This window comes from Neofelis nebulosa, chromosome 11, assembly GCF_028018385.1.
Source record: "Neofelis nebulosa isolate mNeoNeb1 chromosome 11, mNeoNeb1.pri, whole genome shotgun sequence".
NCBI classification, from domain to species: Eukaryota; Metazoa; Chordata; class Mammalia; order Carnivora; family Felidae; genus Neofelis; species Neofelis nebulosa.
The window spans coordinates 27,427,887-27,446,670 of record NC_080792.1 but is presented as its reverse complement, the minus strand read 5'-3'; the positions used below and the strand labels follow the sequence as shown (position 1 = coordinate 27,446,670).

The 18,784-nt window shown below is 44.8% G+C and overlaps 2 protein-coding genes across 3 annotated transcripts in view; one reads left to right on the top strand and one right to left on the bottom strand.

Annotated features, from left to right (window-relative positions):
• The window catches only part of KATNAL2 (katanin catalytic subunit A1 like 2), a 68,428-nt gene extending 66,383 nt beyond the window's left edge, over window positions 1-2,045 (top strand). For both annotated transcript variants that reach the window (XM_058692196.1, XM_058692197.1), the window contains exons 14-16: window positions 69-231; window positions 1,063-1,165; window positions 1,679-2,045. In XM_058692196.1, coding sequence (XP_058548179.1) covers window positions 69-231; window positions 1,063-1,165; window positions 1,679-1,818 — 406 coding nt within the window. In that variant the 3' untranslated portion in view covers window positions 1,819-2,045. The remainder of the gene's footprint in view (window positions 1-68; window positions 232-1,062; window positions 1,166-1,678) is intronic.
• Window positions 2,046-8,393: 6,348 nt separating this feature from the next.
• Window positions 8,394-18,784, bottom strand: part of HDHD2 (haloacid dehalogenase like hydrolase domain containing 2) — a 29,338-nt gene continuing 18,947 nt past the window's right edge. Inside the window, exons 4-6 of the mRNA XM_058692198.1 lie at window positions 15,861-16,077; window positions 13,552-13,615; window positions 8,394-9,451 (exon numbers count right to left, since the gene is read on the bottom strand). Coding sequence (XP_058548181.1) covers window positions 9,348-9,451; window positions 13,552-13,615; window positions 15,861-16,077 — 385 coding nt within the window. The 3' untranslated portion in view covers window positions 8,394-9,347. The remainder of the gene's footprint in view (window positions 9,452-13,551; window positions 13,616-15,860; window positions 16,078-18,784) is intronic.

Sequence of the window (18,784 nt, the reverse complement as noted above, 5' to 3'; positions counted from 1 at the left end):
TAAATAAATAAATAAATAAAGTGAGTTGACTGCTCCAACTGGTCCCTCTGTTTCCCACGTGATCTCAGGGAGCTCGACTGTGCCATGTTACGCCGCCTGGAGAAGAGGATTCTGGTTGATCTCCCCTGCCGGGAGGCCAGGCAGGCCATGATCCACCACTGGCTGCCCCCTGTGAGCAGGAGCAGAGCCCTGGAGCTGCGCACAGAGCTGGAGTACGGCGTGCTGAGCCAGGTAAGCTGCCCTGGAGGGAGCATCTGCAGGCCAAGCAGCCGCCGCACGAATCTTCTGGGCAGGGTCTTCTCGTGAGCTGTTTGGGGCATATTCCTTGAGTCACTTAGAAAAGACCCACGCTGCCCCAGAAATGCAATGGACCTCTTGTTCATGAGAGTAAGCTCTCTGTCCCTTGGAAACATTCAAGCAAAGAGAAACAGTGTGATGTCGTGGGAACAGCATAGGGTTTCAACTCCGAGAATCAATGGTCAACTCCTGATCCTGCCCCTTATTAGCTATGTGGCCTCAGGGAAACCACTTACTCTCTAAGCCGGTTTCTTCTTCTGAAAAATGGGTAACCGATATGCCGCAAAGGATTACTGTGCTGATGAAACAGAAAACTTTTACAAATGGAAATGGGGGTACATGTCTGCTACCCCCACTGTCACTGGTATCACTGCCTCCTGAGTGGACACTTGAACACGATGTTCTCAGATTCCTCAAAGGCAGGTATGATCTTTTTTACCAGAACAAAAGCATCTACCAAGTTTGATCATGCTTGGATTTGAGCACAAGGGCCCATGAGGTTATCATGGGCAGGCTAGTCCGGCATTTTCGAGCACGCAGTGGATGGTGTTAGGAAGTTGTTAACTGCCCCGTTTCCCAGGTTACCCAAACATATAAGCAGCTTCTCTCCCTCCAGGCTTTATAGATCTGGGCATCTCTGTGTATGTTCGTGGGGGACAGAAAACAGATTCCAAACAGGGGCTCTGATACCGGGTCTTGCCTATTGAATGTAATCGCCACCAGTGTTCTGCCTGCTGACCCATGGCTGGTTTGCGGCTATTTCAGGAGACTGAGGGCTACTCGGGCTCAGACATTAAGCTTGTCTGCAGAGAAGCAGCCATGCGGCCTGTGAGGAAGATCTTCAGTGCACTTGAAAATCACCAGTCAGGTACGGTTGGGATCACAGCAAAGGTGATCTGGGAGAAAAAATTGTTTAAAAAAATCCAGCTTTCACCAGCAGATGGAGCCTTGCTCCTGTTCTCGGTGGCTCTTGGCACCTGCAAACATTCTTTGGTCAAATTGCCCTTCATGTACTCAACTCGTTTCTCCTCTGGTGTTCTTTTGGATCAACTTTGCCCCAGATAATAAACTCCTTAGGGCTGGGGCTTTTATTTCTCTGGCAAACTATGATGCTGGGCTGGATCCATCTGTAGCACTATATAACTATTAAACACTACTTTGATAGTGATACATTTAAGTCATATTTTTTCTCTGGGCTGCAGGAGCCGAGTCGCACATTAAAGAATTTCTTCCCCAGCTCTCTTTAGGTTTGCCTTTTGCTGCAGTAACCATTAGGCGTGCTGCATTATGCATTGTCTTGAAAAAAGGTCTATTAGCATCTCAAGAGCACTGATCACCTTAAGGTCATACGCTGTACTGTTACTGCTGTGTTTTTATCTAGAGAGCAGCAATTTACCTGGAATCGAGCTGGATACGGTGACCACTGCCGACTTCTTAGATGTGCTAGCTCACACCAAGCCTTCAGCAAAGAATCTGACTCAGAGATACTCAGCCTGGCAAAGTGAGTTCGAGTCCGTATGAAATCACATTTATCCCGACCCGGCCACAAAGACAACCAAAGAGGCTTCCTGATTTATTAGTGTAAGCGGGAGAAGAACATAATGATTGGAATAGAAAAACTTATTCTTGAAGACCGAATTACTTTGAACAACCGTACTATTTTGGAACTAGGATATATTTTTGTCAATTTTTCATGACTGATGCCAGCAGTATGTTGGAGATTTCAATTACAGGTGTATTTGCGATTAGTCACGCAGTGGAGACTTTTCTCACAGGTGGACTCTGTACAATTTCTTAGTGTTCCTTGTTTGCGAATTGGTATTTTCATTTTGAAGACAAAGATGTAGCTTGGGAAGTTGTGTTGGAACGTACAGAGCGGCTCTGAGCTGGGGAGCCAATTAGAAGCTAAGCTTGACGGACCATCTGACCAGCAGATGGGCTCAAGGGTGGTTAAGAATGGGTGCAGGAAATGTACAGTCTGTTTCCTCTGACAACATCCTGAATCTCGTCTGTTCTCCCTAACTCTGACCCCAATGAGTATTTCTTTTTAATGCTTATTTATTTTGAGAGACAGAGAGAGAGAGAGAGAGAGAGAGAGAGAGAGAATGCGCACACAAACACGGTGTGTAGGGGAGGTGCAAAGAGGGAGAGAGAGAACGAGAGAGGGAAAGAGAGAGAGACAGGGAGAGAGAGAATCCCAAGCAGGCTCTGTGCTCAGGCCAGAGCCCAACATGGGGCTCGAGCTCATGAACCATGAGATCACGACCCGAGCAGAAATCAAGTCGGACACTCAGCCGACTGAACCATCCAGATGCCCCAACCCCAACCGGTTTTTTCAGCAGCAAACCCCCTACCAGACGAGTTCCCACCCAGAGAAGCTGCTGATCCACTTTAGGACGGGAGCCTCTTGAGCCTAAGGCTAATAGCAGCGGTGACTGCACACGGACATCACCAGCTACCCAGTCTGAGTGTTCTGAGTTCTGGCGCCTAATAACTAACATCTTTGGACTCATCACATTTCACGTCCCACGTACTCTGCCCTTCTCTTTCCATTGCCACAGATCATCCTCAGTGGACCCAAAGCTTAGGATGGGGAACCCAAGATTCTAGAGGAGTCGTCCTGAGTCTCCCCTGCTCTTGGACTTCTCCACATCTCCTTACGGGGTTGTAAAGAGTTGGAAGCATCTCCCTCAGAATCTCACGATCTGAGGCATCTACTTCCAACTCCTGATGGCTGCCACTAAGTGACATGGCGCCACCCCTCTTGCCAACCAGAACTTACCTATGGTAGTCACCTTCCTCCGTTTCCCCTCCTTGCCTCATTTTCTTCATCCCTGCAAGGCAGACTCCTCCTTTGAAGAAAAACTTCCAGGAAAAGGGACATTCGGATAGCTAAATATTCCAAAGGACTTTACCCTAATTTGAAACAAAAACCAAGCATTTGGGGGGGGGGGTACTGATTATTTTGGGCAGAATATTCTCAAATGCCTTTTACAATGTCATTTCATGGAAAATATAGTCAAACTGAAAACATACCATATGTGACGAATCAAAAATAAGCAAAAAGATCTTAGTATATGTGAAACTTAACCTTCTTAATGATCGTGAAGGTCTTACACGATGCAACACTAGTGATACCCCAGATGCAGAAGTCTTTAAACAAAATGGCCTCAGACTGCTGTACTGCTGAATTTCCAGCATCTGCTTTCCACGCTTCGGGTTGTCTTCCTTGTCGGGCTGTCAGCTGACATTTCTTACAGCTGTTAGTCCATTGGCTTGTGGCCACTACCATTCTTTCTGATCTCCTAAAATCTCAACTGGTTGGGACCTCAAGTGTTGTTGCTGATTTGTCGTGGTTGGGAAGTAGATAGGTTTGGGTGTGTGGACTTAAGAGTGAACAGGTAAAGGGGGCGGAGGAGACGCCCCTGTGGACAGCATGCTTTGTGCCAATGTTTGGCCCCTTTTAGCTCACTGCTCTTCCCTTACTCCATTCAGGGGAAGTGTGATTTTGCCATCCATCGCAGGAAATACACACAACCACCCCCCACAACAGCGGACCATGCACTTGACACACCTCTACATCCTTCCTCCGTCTCCAAGTTCATGCTTATTAATACCTCCATCGTATTCAATCCTCCTCTCCTCTTTTCCTTGGAAAGTTGGTCTCTAAATAATCATGCGTGTGTGTTTTCAGGTTACACTTTTATTTCAGTGGCTTTATCAGTTTTATATGCTATCCAACGACTTCTTGCTTTGGAGGAAGTGAAAGGTAGCTCTTTCATCACCCCGCTCTGTCCCTACCAATACATGTCTTTCCCTACCATCACCAAATAGTAGTAATTTTAGGTTAACTCAGTGATCAGTACTCCTAGGAGAACTGTATACTGTTCATGCAGGCCCAACTAGTGAATCAAAATTACATTTCCTTTTTTGTGGAGTTTCGTCTTTTGGGAATTAGTAACTGCCTTGTTTTATCGTTTGCTTCATTTTTGAAGTACTTATTTTGATTTTTTGCAACACATGCTCCTATCTGTCTGGTCTTATCAGATACCTAGCAGTATTTGTTTCCAAATGGCCACATATCAGATCAACTTTTGATTCCATCCACATATGCTCTGGTCCTAGAGTTGTAAGGGGAAAAGAACCAGGGAACCATTATAGAATAAGCAGAGATGTACCTGGTCCCCTGTCGCTCACCCTGGCTCACCCCCACACCCAGCCCGCTATCCTTAAGGCCTTAACTTTCCTTGGTCCACCCTTCCAGAGATAAACTTCCATTCTCCTGGCATGGCTGGGGTTCTCATCTGGATGCTCAGAGTGGGGAGGCTTTCCTGGGGCTCCAATCACTTTGTTTACCAGCTTCAAACTAATTCCTTGCTTCTCAACCCTCACACCTCATCTCCTCTCTACCTAGTGTCTCCAAGCCTTGGATCTTTGAGGTTCTACAGGATGACTTTTGATTGTCTTTCTTTGCACTGATTTTAGTTATCAGCAACCCATCTATTTTCCATCCTTCAAATTACTATACCCTCTCATCCACTGGTATCTCTTCTTCTGGGCTGTCCTTGTGAGTTTATACCTTCCTTATCCCTTAACTTTCATTTTTAGTGGGGCTCTGAGATAGAGAGACCAACTAAGACACACGACTAATTTATGTTTAGAGTCTCTTATTATTTCAAAAGTAGATTAGAAGTGTATCCAAGTTTATAAGGATATAGGAGCCTGGCCTGGGAGGAAAATTTAACTTAATCCAACATGTGGTATTTTCTCCCAACGCAGAAGTCACAATGCCTATAGGAACTGAGAACACAATAACATATGGGTAAAGTAAGCTGGGTGGAAGATAAGGAAGAGGTGGGAACTGTAATGGAGAGAGTGAGACTATGTGAATGACACATCAATGGTGCAGCTCCCACTGAACCCAGAAATCTGGACCCAACATTGCCACGTCTTCCAATCTTCCTAGGAAAACCGGTGGTCATCGATCTGCATTTGAGATCCCCTGATCTTCAGATGTCAGCAACTAAGGTTAACGATCTACCTTTAGAATTCACGGCTTGTCCCCACATTTCATTCGGGTCACCATCAGAAGCCTTCCCAGATGGGCTCTACTTATCTAAAATTACTCCCTCCCTCTTCTTCTTCTTCACTTAGCCATAGATCTATTGTATTAAGTAGGTGTGTAGGTTTTATTGTGTTAGCCCTATGGTTGTGGTACTTTTTTCACTGTTATTGAATGAACAAAATGTTCTTTAAAATGAGCACTGTATCTGCTTTACAGGCTAGAAGCTGTGATTACTGTCCCAAGGCACTTAGCTCACTGCACATGACCTCTTCTACAAGAGGACTTCTACAAACTATCTTGAACTTGTCACAGCCCTTGGGACAGTTCAATGTATTTTTATATGCTTCCGTTTCCCAACTAGAAGACATGCATCTTAGGAATTGGGAGCTACATTCTACTCTGTCTTCCTTTGTACTTTATCCACAGTTGGCATTTAATAATTTGGTTTCCTCAGGCACATTAACCAAAGAGAAGTTGAGATGTGTAGGACATGAAGGTAAGCACTGACAAAAGGTATTTAAAATTGTTTGATTTTAACACATAATGTAAACGATAAATGGATTTCTGGTGCTCTCGTGCTTGCTCTGGTTGTCCCTTAAAGAGAGCATGCTTTGGGGTACTAGGCCTTGATGGCTGACATAACAGAAAGTCAGCAAAGGTCCTATGTGTTTGTGCTGAAGAAGAGTTTTTATGACAAGTCAAAGGAAACTGATAATGCAAACATGGGTTTATGCAAGCAACTGCCAATATTAAAAAGGGATTTTTTTTTTTTATCCCTTTAAGGCAGGGTATTTCAGTGAAATAGATGAGTGCAGTTTTAAAAATTCTTTACTGTAAGTGCCCAAGGATTTCAGTTCCATGCTACGCGAACAACCACTGAGTGCAAACTAAATGAACACAACCCGTGTAAGGTGTGGTGACTTTCGGGTCTAACGCGGTACAACAATTTTTGAATGTGGGGTTAAGGGTGAGGTGATGGCACTATCCTTCCAAGGGCGTTCCTGACATTCAGGGCTACAGGTGTTTGGTGGCTCTGACAGATGTACAATGGTGGGCAGGAAGAGCTATGGTGAGACCAGCTGATTCTGGAGGTATGGAGAGAGGTAGTGGGGCAGCTGTCCGTGTCCACCACCAGACTGCTCTGCCCTCTTCCACACCCAGCATGCACCTGGCTGACAGCAGAAGCTCAGTAATCCTCCCCTGACAGTGGGTGTTCTCTACTACCTTTTCCAGTCCCCAAATGGGCCTAGGAGAGGATTACAGTAAAGCTGATGCAAACACTGTCTCTGAGGTCATATACCATGGGGTAGCTCTTTAAATGGGATGGCTGGAAAAAGAGGTCTTTTAGATACGTCAGTTATTACATCTCCTCCAAGGCAGACCACCCCGCTGTGCTGGGAATGTTTACAGTAACCCAGGTCTAAAATAAGATTTTTATTTATCCTCACGAACCTCCCTATGGACAGGTCAGTCAACAAACCCTATATAATGTTTGTTAAATAAATAAAACATCAAACAAAGATTTTAATGGCCTATACGGCCAAACTAGAATGGAAGAAGGAAGCCATTTCTCTTGGCTGGGGGCCTTATGCTCACATGGTCTTATCCATTCCTGTCATTCTGTTTGATCCCTGACCCATCAGTGATGTCTACTTCTTTGCTTTAGCTCTAGTCTGTCTCCAGAGCATCAGATCCACTATTTCCAAGTGTCTGATGGGACCTCCCCTATAGGCAATGAGTCTAAAATGAGACTTATTTTCTCCTCTCTACTCATAGCTATATGTCCCAACATTAAATTCCTATAATATTTACAGCTGGTTTGTACTGGTTCCGTAACCATCTGAGTGCCTGTGTTGCAGGAGATACAATAAAGAATGAGACCCAGTCCTGTCTGGTGGGCAGAAGGGACATGTGAGGACCAACATATAATCTAACAAGTGGTATGAGGGCAAGGAGGAGGGAATGCCTCATTCCACCTGCAGTCAGGCGGACATCAGAGAGGAGGGCCACTGGAGTCCGAACAAGGTCTTGTATGTTCTCCCTAGCTCCTCCACGAGGAAGTTTCCTCAGGGCAAAAGCCTTGTCTTATACACGTGATTATTTCCTAGCACGGCACTTAGCACGTAGCACCCAGCAAACACTCGATGGTGCCTGGGTCAACGAATCACTCACCCAGGGACCCAGGTAACAGGCCAAGGTTGAATACAGCACATCCCCCAGGTACCGGGCAGCACACTCTACCTGCTGCTGAGCGGCTCTCTCTGTGCCTCTGCGCGTGTGGTTTAGACAGAATAGAATGTCTCTCTCTTTTTGAATCCTCAGGAAGACTTTCCCCATTGAACCAACTGTAGAGGTGAATTCTATCAACCCTTACCAGATTACCCGGTGTGGACAGTCCTGCTACACCTGCATCATCGTCAGCGCCGAAACCACACAGCACTCAGCATCTGTCCGATTCTACTTGATACACCGGTCAGGCGTTTCACCCCCACAACAAGCCTAAGTGGTGGGTGCTGGCACTGTCTCCACTTCACAGACAAGTCTAGGTGACTTGCCCACGGACCCAGCTCGTTAACTGCTGGCTAGGCCCCCGAACCTCTGCTCCTGGCCATTCCACTCACGCCTCCGATCTGGGGCGGCAGGCCCAGCACATGTGCTTTGCACTCTAGGACGTTTAAGTACTAGGTCGGGGCATCTGCAGAAACAAGAACAGAGTGATCGCCAAACCACCGAAAGGAGAGGGAGCTGCCATTTATTTAGCTTTGCTCCCTCCCATCGAAGACCAAGCTGATCTCTAAACAAGCATCAAAGCCCGAAACTCATTAACATCAGTGTGTGCTTCAATAAGGTGAACACCACAATGATGTACAATTACATGCTAATAATTCAATGCCCAAGAGCCCTGTAAAACAATTGCAAAGGCCCAGGATTATCACAGTATGCAAATGCACTAGGAAAATCATTACCTACTTAGTCCCCTTCATTTTGGTGGGCTTAACATGAAAAGAATAATCCATGCTACAAGACGAGATTTCATTTTACAGCTGTAGTAACCAAGTACATAAAAGCTTGAATCTGTCCCAATAGCTTCTAAAAGATTTTTCCCATAGTGTCAGAGGCAAAAATAATGAAATCTTGCAAATGTACAGTTAATAGGACCCTGGTGGACACTAACTTCAAAAATGCATGGTCTATAAGACATTAAAGGCTTGATTTTAGTTTCTGCACTGTTCCTGTTAATAACAATGTCTAATTAAAACATCTGTAAAATACTGATAGTTTTAATTTTACATAAAATTTCCAAAACAACTGTTACACAGTATAATAGGTATCTGCAATGAATAGGTTATTAATGGAAATATTATTTTAAATTAAAATCAGGTTCTAAATTTAAATTAGTCATCTCTGGCTAATGAAGAGAAAAAGAAGTCACCCGTGCTGGGAATAATACAGGAGATAATCTAGTTTTCAACATCCGTTAAAGCAAATTCACTTGATCACTTGGGCTAAAGGACAATTTATTTTGCTTCTTCTGACTTGTACTCCACTTGGCACTTCTGATGAATTTCACAGCTGAGCTCAATGTTAAAACTATAGCCCGACACACTTTTTGACACACTATTTTATAATTTTAAAAATGCCATTCACTTTTATTCACAATCTGAACACTCCCCCCTCCCAATGTGCCAGTGAGGAGACAGCAGAGAACACGACTCCCTGCAGGAGAGTCCCCCTCCCAGCCCTGCCTAGCCTGATGAATATTTTAAAAGGAATGACATAAAATCTCAGCTTTCCCTTTCTCTGGGTCTCATCTTCTTTTACAAAATAAAACAAAAGGGATAAGCAAGGCTCAGTGGCTGGCTGCAATTCAATACCTTTCTTTCTAATTAATGCACAATAGAGGAGGGTTGGTCCATGTCTATCTATGCGGGCGTGGAGCTGGGGAGGGATTCATTCCAGAGTTGCTTCTGATTCACATAAAGGATCACAGTAGATGCTGCAGGATGTGGTCCACAGCATGAGGGAAGCTCTCACAAGTTAAGTAAGGAGGTGGATTAATTTTTTCTTCATCTGCTGCTCGATATTTCCCTGAAATGAAAGTAAAGCCAGTGAGCAAAGGCTACTGTTAGGAGGCCATGTTAATCACATCCCATGAGCATCTGGGCGGCCATGGACCACCGTGGCAAGTACTAGAGAATCGGGCTCCACATCTCCCAAAGCATCTCCTACTGAAATGTCAGACGCAATGAGGCGATTCAAAGAAATATCACATCCAACATTTTCCCAGGACTCTGGTCTTTCACAATGGACACTCAAAGGGCCTGGGTCACCTGGCGGCTAAGGTTTCCTTCAGATCTCCACAGCTGGTAAAATCATTTTCTTCCCCACTAGCCCTAAAGAAAGGGATGATGGTGGAATCAATGCTTTTCACTGGAAGCCAGGACACCACAGAGCAGAGGCCCTGTCAGCTCCTGAGGATAACTGGAAATGGCCTGTGCTCCTGCCACACAGGGACCCTGTGAGCCTGACAAATGAATGCCCAGGGGTGGGAATGAAAAGTGACAGATATGCACAGGCCTGGGCCAGGCCGGATGGTCTGCCCAGCAGGGCACCGCGGGGCAGGTACACTGCCTGTGTCTCCCCGTCCCTCCGGCTCTGGAATGCAGGACACACAACTGAACAGCCTTACAAGGAGAGGAACCTTCCACACAGTGGTCACAGAACTTTTACAAATGTCAACCAGATGATGCACGGTCCCTCTTTAAACACCCTTAATGGGTCCCAAATGCCCTTCAGGAAGAACCCAAATCCCTACTGCTGCCCACCAGGCCCTTTGTCATATGGCTCCGGCATCCCTCTGACCTTAGCATGTGCTGCTTTCACAAGACTGCAGTCCTAGACTGGACCTGGCTCTCTGAGGACCTTCACACCTGCCATCCCCTCTGCCTGGAACACTCTTCTCACCTGGCTGTCTCCCTGATGCTTCAGGTCAAACTCCATATTCCCATCCCAGTTAGACCTCCTCCTTGTTGTTCTCTCTCCGCACCTTGTTCCTTGCCTCCACAATATTTACAAGTTGAATTATACATTTATCTGTTTAATGTCTGTATCACTCCTAAGACGGAGTTCTCTGACAGCAGGGGCCATGTGTGTTACATTCCCCAGTGAGTTCATTCCCAGCACTGAGCACAGCAACCAGCACGTGGTGAGCATGCCACATTTTTTTTTTCCTTAAAAATAAGAAGGAAGGAAGGAAGGAAATGCAGAACACTGCTTCAGCTGAGGCCCTGGAGACAAGGCCAAGTGTCCTGTAGCCACACTGGCTGCCTTGTTGCCTCCACACGTCCCCCTTCTCTTTGTTCTCTCATCCCTTTTTCTGTGATCTCTGCCATTCATCCTTCGGCACCTTCCGGGCAATTTTCCATAAATCCAGCTCCCCTAACAACAGACCCACCGTTTTCTACAATTCCTGCCATTTTCTACAACTACCTCTTCAAGAGGATTTGCCCAGCAAACACAAAGCCGAAAGATCCCTTGTTCCGCACCTCTGCACGGTGAAGACGCTTCCTGCCTTGTCTTACTGTGAATTCTTACAGAACAGAGGCAGCATCAAATGTACAGAGGTAATGAAGATCTACCTCACTCACCTTAGTGTCCTCAAGGCACCTGTTCACAGCATGGGCCACACAGAAAATTCTGCTGCTAGTTTTTTCTCAAGCTTAAGTTCCATGAAGTATAAACTCTTGCCATGTTTCTACTTGGTCTCATCCATGAGTCAATGACCGACTACTGCTCATACCACCTACTTCCTGGATCCAGAGGCTAAGGGCAAATATGTGAAAGTCAAGTTTCTCAACCATGGAGATAAGCGCTTGCAGAATGCTTCTGCGGTCTGGCCCTGCAAGTGGGGTGTCTACAAAGTACAAATGGACACAGTGGCTTACACAGGTGTGAGAGTTCCAGCACCTCAAGTTGTGTCTGGCATACAACACGTGCTCGATAATGTGGGCCAAGGGCGTGAAGCTGGCCATGTCACTCGAGCCTGCCGCATTCACTGTGGCACTCGGTGCTCTCCTGGGTGGATAAATGACGAATGGAGAGAGAATACAGGAAGCCGTTTTGATGATGTTAGATAAAGACTGGCCCTGTCCTTTCTAGGTGATTGTTTTACATGCTAAACAAATCAATTTTGTGCAAGACCAGCCACAGACCTTTACTAACAAACCGCTGGGCAAACGTATCCTGAGCGTCTACCGTGTGCTACTCACTGAGAAACAAAACTGCTCAAGACTATCCACAAGAAGCCCTTCTAATCGAAGAGGTTAAAATCTTTATGATAATTTTCAACACCAGGTTGTTGTTCACATGCATGGAGTTCAAGTTTATCAAGGGAGCCAGCTGTTTTGTCTACTTTTACAACAGTGGGCTCACCTGGGATTTTTTCTGGCCAGAGATGAACAGCGCAGATGGGCCCGTTTCCCTGCACTGGACATAGCTGCTTTACTGGTTATACATTTTCAATCTGATTATGTCACGCTGCTGGCTTCTCTAAGCTAATTGGGTGCCTCTGTGATAGGCTGATCACAACCAACTGGCAGTCAGAAAAGAAGGGACAAGCTACAGAGGCCAGCCAGGGGAAGGGGGAGCAGGGCCTACGAGACACTGGTGTGGGATGGTTTTGACACTTCGTGTAAATCCTTAATTACGTGACCTAAAGAAAGAAAATGCTCACAGGACTAATACACAAGAGCAAAAATAGTTACCTGAAGATTTCCTCAGTGACCAGAAAATAAAACAGTGAATGGCAGGAATTTGGAAATTAAGATGTAGGGAGGGATCACGAGAGTGAGGACTCTTCTGGACTTGACCTTGATACCTCCTCTGTTTTGCTTACATCAAAGGGCAGTAATGTTCCCGGGATGGTGCTGATCATTTTGACCGAGAGATGTGAATTCTAGAGTGACCGGTGTCACCCTCTGCCAGGCTCCAATGCCTCCCTCCGGAGCCCTGGCACAGCCTGTGCTCTTTGTTCACGCGGGGCCCTGCCAAATGCTTCTTGTTCCTTGGGTGCTGCAGCTAGGTTTTCTTGCTTCTGTTTTTAAATTTAAAATAGCTTTCCTGTAGCCACATTTCCTTGAATAAATGTCAGTCAGGAGGAAATGTACTTTTTCAAAAAAAATTTCTGAGTTGCAGCTCTTTTGTTAAATATGACACCCGGCAGATGCACCTGCATGGCTGGTCAGGGCAGGCTGAGGCCAGGACCCAGGACACCGAGTGGGACCACTGTAGTCACAATTCTGTGTCAGCCGAGTCCTCCCCGTTAAGGTCTGCTTTTCCTTAAATTTACTTTGAGGGACCACAAACAGTATTTCTAATTTTGGTACAGGAAAAATAGTTCCTAAGACGGTAAGTTAAAGATAAAAACTTTTTGTGTAATTTTTTAAAAATGCAAACATTGGGGCGCCTGGGTGGCGCAGTCGGTTAAGCGTCCGACTTCAGCCAGGTCACGATCTCGCGGTCCGTGAGTTCGAGCCCCGCGTCAGGCTCTGGGCTGATGGCTCGGAGCCTGGAGCCTGTTTCCGATTCTGTGTCTCCCTCTCTCTCTGCCCCTCCCCCGTTCATGCTCTGTCTCTCTCTGTCCCAAAAATAAATAAAAAACGTTGAAAAAAAAAAAAATTAAAAAAATAAAAAAAAAATAAAATAAAAAAAAAATTAAAATTAAAAAAAAAAAAAAAAATGCAAACATTAACACAAAGTATCAGATCCCTCAGCTCACCTGTTCCTCAGGAAACCAACTTTATCATCTTCTAGCTGACACCAATAAAAAAAAAATTAAAAAAAGATACTTTCATAGAGCATCACCATCAGTGGTCTCTGGTCCGTTCCAATGTGGTGATTTGTATATCCAGAAAATCATATAAATGCTACCTGTCACCCAGCACGATAGTTACCTCTGGGTAAGTTGCAAAATGACCTCTCAACTCTCTCTGATCTTCTTAATTTTGTGCAGCATGGGCCCTCCCACACTGTCTTTTTTCCCCTGAGACCCAGAGTCCATTTTATTTTTGCTTTGTGACAGAAAGACAATTACAGTGCCCCGTGGGCTTTCTCATTTCTGCAAAGACTGTTCTTTAAGCAAGTGTATTTTACCATCTGTTTTAGAGAAGGCTTATGTAGAGGATACATACCAGTTTTTACTAAGATACCCAGCATGCCGACATTCTGAGCCCCACCAACGTCATCCCTGCAATCCTAGAAAAGCATAAAGAAAGCATTTAGTTCACTGTCTTCAGTGAGCTCGACAACAAAACCCTACCAATTGGCTGATGGATTAGGCTGGGATGGCCAACCGTGAGCATTTTTTTCCTTAAAATACAAGAGAGGAAAAGGGGGAAATCCACATGGAACCAAGGGAAGTGTTACAGAGGTGGAAAATGTACAACAGAATACAGCAGTAATTCTAGTGACCAAACACAAACAGCACATCTATAGTTCATATTTTCTTTTCTTTTTTAAGTTTATCTTTTTTGAGAGTGAGCAAGCATGAGCGGGAAAGGGGGAGAGAGAGAGGCAGAGAGAGAATCCCAAGCAAGCTCCACGCTGTCAGCCCAAAGCCCGACGTGGGGCTCGATCCCATGAGCTGTGAGATGATGACCTGACCTAAAATCAAGAGTCAGATGTTTAACCACCTGAGCCACACAGGCACCCCACACAGTTCATGTTTTCCACATGGACATCTGTCTCCTCTTAAAACAGATCATAGGAGAAAACATTCTATCCATTTGGCAGCTTTGAAGGTAAATGATCCACCTGCAGGTAGTGAACGGACTAGGTTCAGAAGTCAGCTTTTCTGCTGCCCATGTAGCACACTATGCTTACTTTCCAGCTGGCCCTCCCTCACAGGTGGATTCAAGCCAAACCAGAATACTGAGATTCTCGGTTATCTCCACCCTTGGGGCTAACAGATCAGTTAGAAAAGGGAGCTTTCTTTGCAATTCTTACCCAAGGTAGAGAGGAATATGCTTGGTTGACTGAGGATAAACGTCAGGAAATAAAAATCCAAGGGCTGGAAGATATATCAAGAAAATCAATCTTGCCATCTCATGTCTTTATGGGACTTTTTACAGACAGGATTCATTCAAGACCATGACTGAAGAAAAGTTTTTTTCTCAAAAATCATTAATATTCAACAACAGACCTTGGAAACGAGTTCTAGAATGTCAAAATCTCTACTCAAGGTCTAATTTAAAACCTTCCGTTGCATCTAAACTTGCCATAGTGAAGCGGCAGAGAGAGGGGAGAGGAAGAGAAAGATGAAGGGAGGTGGGGAAAGTGGACAAGGAAAGGGAGGGAAACCCACCGCCTCTCAGGTAACAACCTGCACGCCACTGAACAACGGCCATCACATGCCCTTGCCATCTCCCATCCTGTCCCAATACCGGAAACTCCTGGGATAGAGAATTCTGACATCACCACGTCTTCAGACACACATGTGCCTAGGAAAGTCGGCTACTGCTTTGCCAAGGGGGAAAGATGGGGCTGAAAAGATGGTTTCTCAAAGCTACGTCGACTTTAACGACCACCCTATTCAGGTTCAGGTGAGTGAATAGGGAAGTGGAAGAGGAAATGAGGCCCACGATACACCTGCACCATCACAAGTCAAGAAAGCAAGGGATCTATGGTTTATTTTGGAGGGAGTCCAGAGCCTACAGTTTACCTCCAGCTGGGCCACTAATTAGCTGTGGGAATTTAAGCTTGAAGCTTCACCTCTGGGCTTCAGCGTTCCAGTCTATCAAATGAGGGGATTTGGAACAGACAACCTCGATGGTCCCTTCTAGCCCCTAAAGCGTTTATTTAAAATTGAAATCTAATCCTTGCCACCGACTTGCCACAAGCCAATGTGCTTTCTGGCTCTTTCCTCCTCATAGCACACATAGAAAATAATGTTTTCCCAGGACACTGGGGAAAAGTGACAAGGTGCTCTCCGGCCGGAGGTCACTGGCTAGAGCCTACGATCATCCAGGGTCAGCTCTACCACTCAGAGGGCTGAGGTAATCAATATCTGTAGCTATTTGTGGCACGCTGATTGGGAAGTTCGTCCATAAAGCATATACTAGGAAAAAAAAAATCAATAATGGTAGAATTCTTTAGGTATACGTTGTTCTCTGCGTAAGTAATACTCAAAAAAACTGAAATTTGTGTAGAGGTTTTCTTCAAAAAGACATACAAAGCATTTAATTGACTTGCATTAAATGGTCTTTTGGATCGCACACATCTCACCACACTGTGAACAATGTCAGAAATAATCAAAATTTCAGTTCTTTAGAAGAGCATCACTATGCATCTACGGACAAGCCTGTTTATAGGTAGGTACCACTTACTACCAGCTGGTATCAGCAGTAACAGAGTCTGTGTGGCTTTCAAAGCAGTGCTTTGGAGTTGGGTCTTCCCAGCATGATGGGTGAGCTCAGGGCATTTCCTGGCCTTTGCTACTTACGTCTCCTATCATCACGGCCTCCTCAGGTTCACAGCCAGTGCCCCGCAATGCTTCCAAAAAGAACGTTTTCTCTGGTTTTCCCACTACTGTGGCTTTGGTGTCTGTGGCATACTCTAAAGCCATCACGAACGGTCCAGGCCCCAGGGCCAGGCCATCTTTCCTCTTGTAATACCTGGCCTTGTGGATTGCAATCAGAGGTGCCCCGTCCAGGAGTAACCTGGGGAGACAGAGAAAATGGAAATTGGCTAAAAGCAAGGCTTTTATGACTGGAAAAGAATGTCAGACTCACAAAGTGGTTTTATTCACACTCACAGAAACAAATAGTTTCTTATTAACTTTTAATGACTTGCTGTCTTCTAATGAATTCGCTAAGAACTGCTGGGAATTACACTCAGATACGCACAAGAAAGGTGATAGATTATTAAATTTGGGATTGCTTCAACCTTTTACCTTTAGTGGTTTCAGACACTTTACCCAAATCACCAGGGAGAGAATGAAGAGAAGTAAAGCTAAATAAGACACTCGAGGGAAGAAGCTTAACTTAATGAGACAAGTTGTTTCAACCTTCCCTAACGGTAAGCGGGAGGCTCTTGAGCCTTTTACAATCTGACACAACTGTTGCCGCGCTGACACATTCTGGAAGTATATGGATTTCTCTTTACTCCAGAATGTAAGTTTCCTTCTAATAAAGAAATTTAGAAGAGCACTTTACAAGGACTTTCTGCTTGTACCCTTACCTCTTTGTTGTACCTCTGACTGCTTGGGACATTACTTTGCAAATGAGGCCATCTTCCCTGAAGAATACACCAAGTGCCGAGTCCCTTCCTTTGTCCTGATTTAGGACAAATGCTCTCAGGCCAACGAAAAGGGCAGAAAGAGTTTTCCCAGTCTTTTGAGAACCAAACTCTACATAGAGCTAAGGAGCCTCATTAGTGACTCAGGCAAAACATAATCCAAGAAACCGCACCAGCTTCTTCGTACTTCCCTCCCAACCCCCTTCCCCAGACACCCGTCACCGTCCCGACAGTGCAGCCTGCAGTCAGGGACACAGCAGAGACTGTCACGCACACAGTCTCATCTAATGGGATGCGGGGCAAGATCTATTTCTTCAACTGCTTTTAACCAATGTAATAAATGATCTCACTGGCTTAATTTACTTTAAGCCATCTCCTTAGTTAAAATATTTAGTATGTCCATCGAGGAGGAATTCATCACGTCTTACCCTTCACAATTATGAGTAATTAAGCGCTCAACTATGAAACTGCTAAATTATTCTTGTCAGTGGGCACAGAAATGCCTTCCTGTGGGAGATGCAGAATTCAGACATTTATGATTAAATATTTTATTAAGTAAAACCAATACTGGACTATTACAGGGCTTTACTGTTAGTTACTATGAATTGTTCACAGCATAGGATAGATCCTCCAAATGTATTCGCTAAGTATTAATACAAATTTACTTCTTAAAGCTGATCTTGAAATCCAATGGTTAGGAAACCTGATAAAGCCACTATGTTGGCCTTAAAGAAACACTGCTGATAGTGAGATAATAACGGGTAATTTATCTATCCCCTCCTCTTGTCATCCCACCCCCAATCCCATTTATTTGCTACTCTACCACGGAACTGGAATTCTTTATGCAACAGACCTCAAAATTGCTTTCCACTGATATAGCTAAACTAAAAACTCATTTGATTTAGCTTTGTTAATATTTTATTATATATTAACTGGGGATAAGACTTATCAGCTTGATTGATGTGTGTACTTAATTCCCAGGCAGTACTTTAGTGCCTTCCCTGGAAGGGCTGAAACTGTGGGTTCGTCCACATCTCTCTAAATGGGAACTGGTTCTTCACCAGGCTGGAGAAGACAGGCATCTCGCAAGGAAGTGGTGCCTGCTTCTAGCGTCCTTCTCTGCACAACATGAGCTTTACTGAATCTCTGAAAAGCCCAGGTATATTCAGGATGGCCTGAAAGGTAAATGTTTTCTAGGACACAGATGAAAAGATATTTATAGTTAAACATTAAAAAAATATCAAAAATAGACACCCCAATACTTGTACACTTTCTAGACAGGGGAACAAATGGTTGGTTGCTTTTGTAACCACCAGGAATGCATCAGCAATAAATCTGAGAATTTTCTGTCTATATCTAACTGTAAAATTATTGAGGTTCAAGAAACAAGGGAAAAAAGGCACAAGGAAGGCCGGATTTAAAAATCTCTGGCTGGGTCAGAGTGGCTAAAATGAACAACTCAGGAGATACAGATGCTGGAGAGGATGTGGAGAAACGGGAACCCTCTTGCACTGTTGATGAGAATGCAAACTGGTGTAGCCGCTCTGGAAGACAGTGTGGAGGTTCCTCAAAAAATTAAAAATAGATCTACGCTGTAACCCAGCAATAGCACTGCTGGGAATTTACCCAAGGGATACAGGAGTGGTGATGCACAGGGGCACTTGTACCCCAATGTTTATAGCAGCACTTTCAACAATAGCCAAATTATGGAAAGAGCCTAATGTCCATCAACTGATGAATGGATAAAGAAATTGTGGTTTATATACACAATGGAATACTACTTGGCAATTAGAAAGGATGAAATCTGGCCATTTGTAGCAACATGGATGGAACTGGAGGGTATTATGCTAAGTGAAATGAGTCAGGCAGAGAAAGGCAGATACCATATGTTTTCACTCATATGTGGATCCTGAGAAACTTAATCCACGGGGGAGGAGAAAGGGGGAAAAAAAGTTACAGAGAGGGAAGGAGGCAAACCATAAGAGACTCTTATATACTGAAAACAAACTGAGGGTTGATGGGGGGTGGGGGAGAGGGGAAAGTGGGTGATGGGCATTGAGGAGGGCACCTGTTGGGATGAGCACTGTGTGTTATATGGAAACCAATTTGACAATAAATTATATTTAATAT